The 7,675-nt window shown below is 43.8% G+C and overlaps 1 protein-coding gene across 1 annotated transcript in view; it reads left to right on the top strand.

Annotated features, from left to right (window-relative positions):
- Positions 1 to 5,281, top strand: part of LOC128303856 (retinal homeobox protein Rx) — a 51,655-nt gene extending 46,374 nt beyond the window's left edge. The window contains exons 5-6 of the mRNA XM_053040932.1: positions 3,944 to 4,106; positions 4,494 to 5,281. Coding sequence (XP_052896892.1) covers positions 3,944 to 4,106; positions 4,494 to 5,254 — 924 coding nt within the window. The 3' untranslated portion in view covers positions 5,255 to 5,281. The remainder of the gene's footprint in view (positions 1 to 3,943; positions 4,107 to 4,493) is intronic.
- The last annotated feature ends 2,394 nt before the right edge of the window (positions 5,282 to 7,675 follow it).

The raw sequence follows: 7,675 nt of genomic DNA on the forward strand, positions 1-7,675 counted from the left end.
CCGATGATCCGTGGTGCTGCAAAATAAAATGAACGCATCGCTCGGCGCAATCTCTCTCTCGCTTGCCCTGCTCCGGTCCGGCTGATGGACGGCAAATGAAGTTCTGGTTGCTGGTTCCCCGTAACGCGACAGGTCCACTGGTGATCCAAACCGAGAGGGGGAGTGACATGAATGTTGACAAAAATGGACACGCTTGATGCAATAAACATCAATAGCGTACGGTACCGGAAAACACAGGGACACATTTGTTTTTTTTTGTTTTCCACTCACTTTAAAGGACTGACACAGGAGGCTGACGATGGTTTTTGTTTGTACGTTTCGTTCCCCATCAAAAGCACACGGTGCACACGGGCCGTACGAAAAGAAGTCATTTTTTCGGAGAAACAAAAGCCCCCCGACGAACGAAAAAAAGCGATATCAAACGCGCCTATATTTCGAATGTATGGAGCTGCTCTAAATGAAATGAGTTTACTTTCGCCTGGGGGATGGGAGGTTTTGGTGTGGATTTTTGTTTTTATCAAACCCCGAGTGCGTTGCAACTTGCAAGAAATATGGCTGCCAAGTTTTGGCCCCACATCACATGGCATCGACGGGTGGGGGAACGCATCGGATCGAATACCCGAACCGATCGAATGCAGAACGCTGCGCACAAGAGCAGAACAAATCGGACCATAATTGAAACTATGGCATGAAATAACCATTTTAATTGAATCTACCGATGGCGAAGGTTCCGGGTTTGCCTGGAACCGTTTGCGAATCTCCGACTACGAGTCGCCGTAGTTGATGGGGTTTTCCGCACAGCAACGCATTGCTGGCCGGTGCTGTCCCGCTTGGAAATGGAATATTTTCCTAATCTAATCCCAAATGTTCGCAGCGTCGGTTTTGTGGATGATTTGTAGTTAAAATTGATTTTAAAACGTAACCAATGCCCGGCAACGACGACGACGTCACCGTGCCATGGCAACGCCTGCCATGATCGAAATCGTTTACCGAAGAAATTATTTAGTTTGCCTGCAAACGCAGGTGGAACCGTACGCTGCTTCCGTACCGCAAACAGGGTATGTAAATGAGTTGAGGATAGTTTTGCCGAGCGTTGGGTGGTGTTGTTGGTCGCCACCGCTGTCGAATGCCGCACACATTAAAAACAAAACAATATCCCTGCCATTTCTTCTTCCCGAGCGTCCCGAGTGTGGGTTATTGTTTTGCAATTTTCGGTCCAGTTCGGTCCCCGGACCCCGGTGCTTTGTTGGTTTTTGGGGAATGATGGATCCGAACCGTTCCTCTTTTGCCGTCAAGTGAAATGAAATACAGTTTCAATCCCGTTCTGCACTGACAAAAAGCGGATCCAATTTGAAAGAGTCAGTTTAGCTTAGGTCGAGATTTGTATGTGTGTGTAAGGGTGGGAAGGAGGGGAAACGGTTTACGGCGGCCGAATTGAGTTGTCGTTCCGACTGGAGGGAGATAGTTTGATTTGCGCAGATTTTCTGCAACGAATCCCAGCCCAACGAGCCCCTCTCCTTATAGATGGGATGGGACACCAGCATGGTGTTTGGTGCTGCCATCATTCGAAGCGAAACTATTATGCAAATGTAATTAAAACTTTTCGATCAGTATTTACACTGCATTTTAATTAAACTAAATCACAGAACCCAAACGAGACGGGTGGGCCAAACGCCGCTGGTGGATAGTTGACAGCAATCAAGGCACCAATCCGATACCCGGCTGTACGGGTGGCCATTTTCAAAACACCGTGAAACACCGTGACACTTACGTTCGGTGCCGTTTTACTGTTTATTTTGGCTCTTGGGGATGTTTCTGTGTGCGAATGGAATTATTGTGATGGTGTTTGGTGATCCATATCGAGTGGAAATGAATTTGCCGTGTTGGGTTTCTTTTACATTCCTCTTATGTTTGCCGAAAAACTTAGAAACATTAACAACACTCTCACGAATGAAATAAAACGAAGAAAACGTTGTCTGATAAAATAATTAGATGTTGTACTTAAATTCTGATGATTCAGATGATTTGTTGTGTGGTGCCTGAAGTAATCTTTCTTCAGAATTGCATTATTTTGGATAGAAATTAAATTAACCTTCAATAAGCTGGTGGTGGTGTAAAACCCAATCAAAGAAAGTATAAGTTTGAAGAAAAATAAAATAAAACTTCCCCAAACGAAAAATCTTAAAGTCAAAGTGAAACCAATTTTCTTTCCTGCTAAAACTGTCACCAACAGACGTTGAATGCGAGCGAAGCAACATGACGCCAAGTAGAAGACGAGGGAAAAGTTGCCAATCTTGGCATTCATTCAAATTCCGTTCGCTGTGTAGATTTAGCTTATTATTTGGAATTCTTATTTCACTGGCCTAACACCGATCCAAATGTTAGTTTGTTCGCAGCACTTAATGATCGAACCGACTGTCACACCGTGCTGTCATGTTCGCTGCACCAAACTGATTTACTACAGCTGGGCGGTAATTTTTGCTTTGCTGCGATTAGCAGCCATAACTCGCAAACCAAGGCTCGGCACTAGTAATGAGCACAAATTGCTAGATTAATTGATTGGATTAGACGAGCAATTAGATGCCACAAAAGCGCTAATGAGCGCTAGAGCGTCGCCATTCTCTCTTCGAACGACGCGGACAGTCGCATTCCAGCCCGGATCGGGTGGTAATTAGTGTCCATCGACCACCTTCCTGCTCGCTTCTTTAAGAGGTGACACAGCCGTAAACGGCCGGAGTATTTCTGGAACAGCGCAAACCTTCCGGCCTGACCTAATTGACAGATTCCTTTTCCATTCCGAAGCGGCGCAAAGCTTTGCACCGGAGTGGCACACCACCGTTTCCTGCAGCGGAAAATCTGCCGACGAGCCAAACCAATTACTTCGCGCACTAATTAGGATGCTTACGGACACGAGATGGAGGCGCCCAGTGGCGGGAAAACGTCTCCATTCGCGTAAACTGGCCCAAGAAACCTTGGCTAGTATCGATTCCGTAGCAGCCTCGACTGTCAAAGGTGGCGACAGTGATGGTGAAGCGAATTTGATGGTTAAATTAATTATTTAATTCACGGAATTAATTTAGTTTTAATTTGCATTGCTGAACAGCTGAATATCGTCGATGTGTAAATAACCGTCTACGTCTGCTTCGATGGGATGGGTAGCTCAGTGGATTTCCACCGATCCCAGCACACTAGATCTTGCGATTGCTAGGTGCGTTTCTTTTACTGTCTGTTTCCGTTCTCTATATTTTGCTGCTGCTTCTTTATTCGCGACGGAAATTTCAAGCGAAAAATGGCAAACTAATTGCATTTCTTTGCCACCCCCGTTTTTTGGCTTACTGCACTATGCAACTGCCATCAGTTTAATTTTATTTGTTATTGATTTTATAACCTTGTTACGTGTGGTATGCTTTTGCGTAACTTTGGGATTTAATATGATTTCTCCTTTTTGTTCCACTTTCCCTTTTTATTATGGTTTTATGTGATAACTCATTAAAGTTTCTTTTTCTCGTTCTCACTTTTTTTTTAATTTTTGCCAATCCATCCTTCTCCTTCTTCCGACACAAACACACATACACACAAATGTCAACTTTATCCGCCACTTTCGAGCAAAGAATCATGCAATTAACCATTCTTTGCGCTTTTCATAATCTTCCTCATTTTGTCCAGCCCCACAACTCGCGCCAACCATCGAAATGAAAACGGTCGGAAAGCAACTTGCCAAAGCTTATCTTAAGGCGTTTTTTTTTCATTTTCCCAACTTTTTCACCATACACCCCCCACCCGGGGTTTTCTTTCCCCCTGCGCACCATCGCATAGCACCTCGACGGACCGGGGATGCTCGGGAAAATGTAATTAAACGCTCATAAATGAAAAATAATTTCATTAATTTTCCCACCCAATGCTCACGTTGTGTTCGTTTTCTTCGTTTCGTTTCGCTGTACAGGTTTGGTTTCAAAATCGACGGGCAAAATGGCGCCGACAGGAGAAGTCGGAAAGCCTGCGGCTAGGGTTGTCCCACTTCTCGCAGCTTCCCCACCGGCTGTCCTGCAACGGTGGTAATCTTCCGGTCGATCCTTGGCTGTCACCACCCCTGCTATCGGCACTACCAGGTAACTATCCAACGGCAACGCTGTGCCTTGAGCGCTTGAGAGTTATTATAATGAGTTGGGAAGCATGTGACAGAACGGGAATGGTTTCTATTTCTTTGCTTTTGCTTGTTTTCCAATGCTAGTCAGTGGTCGTTTAATTAGGGAAGTGAATTATCTTAGATAAAATTTTCTTTTCGAAAGGGAAATTATTTGTTCCAAAAAGATTGTAAAAGTTTACTAAGCTACATTGATTTATAAAAATATTTTAGATTTTCACAAGAGATCTCACAAGCCATTCTGCGTATCTTAAAATTTGGAATATAAAACATAAATTATATGCAATTTGTACATACATTTAAGAACCTTCAAATCAAACAGCAATGTTTTAAAAATAATTCATTCTTACGGGTTTTCGGCGTTTTGTAGGGTTCCTGTCGCACCCGCAAGGAGTCTACCCGAGCTACTTGACGCCTCCGCTCAGCCTCAACCCGTCCAATCTCGGCATGACGAATCTCGGCCTGGGACACCCGAACGGACCCCAGAACCTGCGCATCTCGCCCCAAAGTATGGCGGCCATGTCCCCGCAGATGGCAGCCGGCAGTATGCGCCTTTCGCCACCGCACGTTAACGGATCACTCGGCGGTCCGCAGAACCTCTCGATGCCGCACCAACCCCAACCGGGTCCGCATGGACCGCAGCCCCCGACACCTCGCCATTCACCCCTCGAAGGTCCGATGGGAAGTTTGGCCGGTTCGCAACCCCCACCGTTACCACCCACCGCCGGTTCAACGCCCATTACCATACCGATTTCTTCGCCCCAAAACCTGTCCCTCACACCACCCGGGCTGCGCTCTCCACCACCCGGTGCCACGACAGCCGGCTCGCAGGTGCATCTGGGCCAATCGCTCAGCCCAAATTCACCGTCACCGACGGGATTGAAGATAGCCAAACTGACCCCGATCGATCCCGGCTCGGAAAGCGATACACCCGCCACAGCCGACACATCCAAGGCGGCACCAACGACGGCCACAGCTACTGCCGCGCTCAACATGACGGTCAACCATCATCACTCGTCGGATATGCGCACCAATTCGATCGCGACGTTGCGCATCAAAGCGAAGGAACATTTGGAAAACTTAAGCAAAGGCATGACCACGATGGTGTAATACATGGCTTTACCTGCCAACGATGCGTGTGTGTTCCTGTACATAATGTAAGCGAAATTGAAAAGGCGAGAGCATAATTTAATACATATGTCCACAACTCGTACCGTCTAAGCTAGCTTAAAGTAGGCAAACTCGAAAATGAAACCAGTAAACTAACACATTGTGATCAGGAGCAGGTGTTTTTGTTTGTAAATAAGCAAAACAGGACGATTTAGCTCGAACGGTGTTCTCCTGCGTTAAAATCATGGCAAAAGAAGTCCAGGCACTGCTTACCGAAAACAAAACAAAATGTTCCGCACGCTCCGCAAGCATAAAGAGGCAAAGACGAGACGCATGTTCGTTGTAAATATATTTTTTATTTGTAGTACCAGGCGCAATCGAATTTTGCAGAGCGAACATCCCGATAGGCTTAAATTAATGTAGGCAATTTTATGAGCATGCGCACTAAGAAGATGCCACAATTGTGCAGGCGCCCAGTTCACATGCCAAGTGGGCAACAGACTGCTTTCTCCAAACCAGCCGCTTGAGGGATAACAGCAGAGAAGTGAATAACAATAAAGCATGGAATTGTTTGCTTTTATAAACTCAGCCAGCAATAAAGGCCACTTTTCAAATGGAAGAAGAAAATAAAGCATTTGTTTCGAAAAAGAACTACCCGGTGAATTATTTGTTGCCGCACATCGAAACACTTCACCGGTCATATGTTTCGCTTCCGTTTCGAGTTGTAAGCAAACTAATTGCATCGATACTTGATATGGTACACGTTCTCCCCCCCGTTCAAGAGACCTGTCCGATAAATCGTCTAAATCGCTTTGATTAGTTTGTGTTTGAAACTCTCCTCTGTGGTCCGCCATGCCAATCACTCCCATGGCTCTCATCGCAACGGCCTCTTGCCGTAGGAGGATGGATTTGAATACCGGTATCGATCGGTGCACGCACACGGGTAAACAATCATTACCATTTTATTGCTTTAATTATTTCATTGGGTTCAAGTTTTCTTTGAGTGCGACCTTACTTTATCTCACTTTAGGACAGGGTAAGAAAGACAGGAAGGTATCATTTATCTTATTTCCTGTGCTGTTCCTGTATCGGAGAGTTATTAGATAAAAAATAATACTCGCGTGAAGCCATTTTTGTAATAAGCCGTGGCTTTCAAGTGAATAATTACTATATCGCCAAACGTTTAGGATGAAATATTCATAAAATAACGCTTATAAAGTGGAAATCGGAATAATATTATAACAAATTAAATGATGAGTTGAATTCTTTTGAATTTTTCTCGGCCTGCGCATAGTTGAGCTCAGCTTTCCGGCAAGTTCAGGTCGCCAACTCGATTCTAAATAAATAGGTCTAAAGTTTCAGGGTCCAGGCAGTCCAGGTCCAGGGAGTTTCTTGGTAGATTATGAGTTCTACGTCCTCATCACGAGCTCCAGTCATCGTATTCTTACTGCCTTCGCCACCGTTTGGACCGCAGCTAGTTCGTAGTTTGTTCTGATTCTTCACTTCCCTTGCTACTACCGAGGACTACCTCAAGACTACCGACCTTTAATATGCAGCTGTATGCATAGTATGTATGCTGGACTCCTTCAAAACGGAATCATTCGAATGTCTCAATTTGTGTAACCTAAATATTTTCCTGCTTTGGTTGTTATCTACTCGCAGTTTCGTAACTGGTGGCTGACATTCTGCTCCCCAGCTGGGATGCTCCTTATTTTGGCTGCATTAATCGATTAACCTATATACCAAACCAGTTCAAACGATTTTTATACAATTTTAGGTCTTAATGAAGATCTTCGTCCTGTTCAAGAGGTAGAAAACTCTTCTTTTTAATTGGTAGAGTAGAGCCGTATCGACTACCAAAAACGTACTTTTAGTAGCTCAATTCCTGTCTCAGAGTTTAAGTAACTGTTTACCCATGGTTATCTTATAATTGCTTTATAAATTGGAAAAGTTCATTTAGAAATTAATTAACTTATTAACTTATTACATCAATAAATAATTTAATTAACTTATTACATCAATAAAATTGCTGTAAGTTGAAATAGCAAAATCTACATTCTGCATCACATTTAATCCTTATAATCATTGACTGCCGTGTTAATATCAGTCCTACATCAGTGTTCGGTACAATACAATCACTAAGTAAATTCTTAATTTAAGTGTCATTGAAATGAAATGCCTAAAATACTAATTAGAACAGTAAAATCCTTCCTTTGGTACTACGATTACAGTCATTTCCCAAGTGACGCGTATTCGAGTTACGCGAATCTCAAAACTTCGACAGTTCGTGTAATTTTATATGTGGAATAGTGTTTTTCGTTTGCAAAATTTAAAATTTTCCTTAAAATACGTTACATTTGAATATTGAAAATATCAATTATTGATGTATTTCGTAACGTGAGAAGAAGAAATCGATGCCTT

Source organism: Anopheles moucheti, chromosome 3, assembly GCF_943734755.1.
Source record: "Anopheles moucheti chromosome 3, idAnoMoucSN_F20_07, whole genome shotgun sequence".
Classification (NCBI taxonomy): domain Eukaryota; kingdom Metazoa; phylum Arthropoda; class Insecta; order Diptera; family Culicidae; genus Anopheles; species Anopheles moucheti.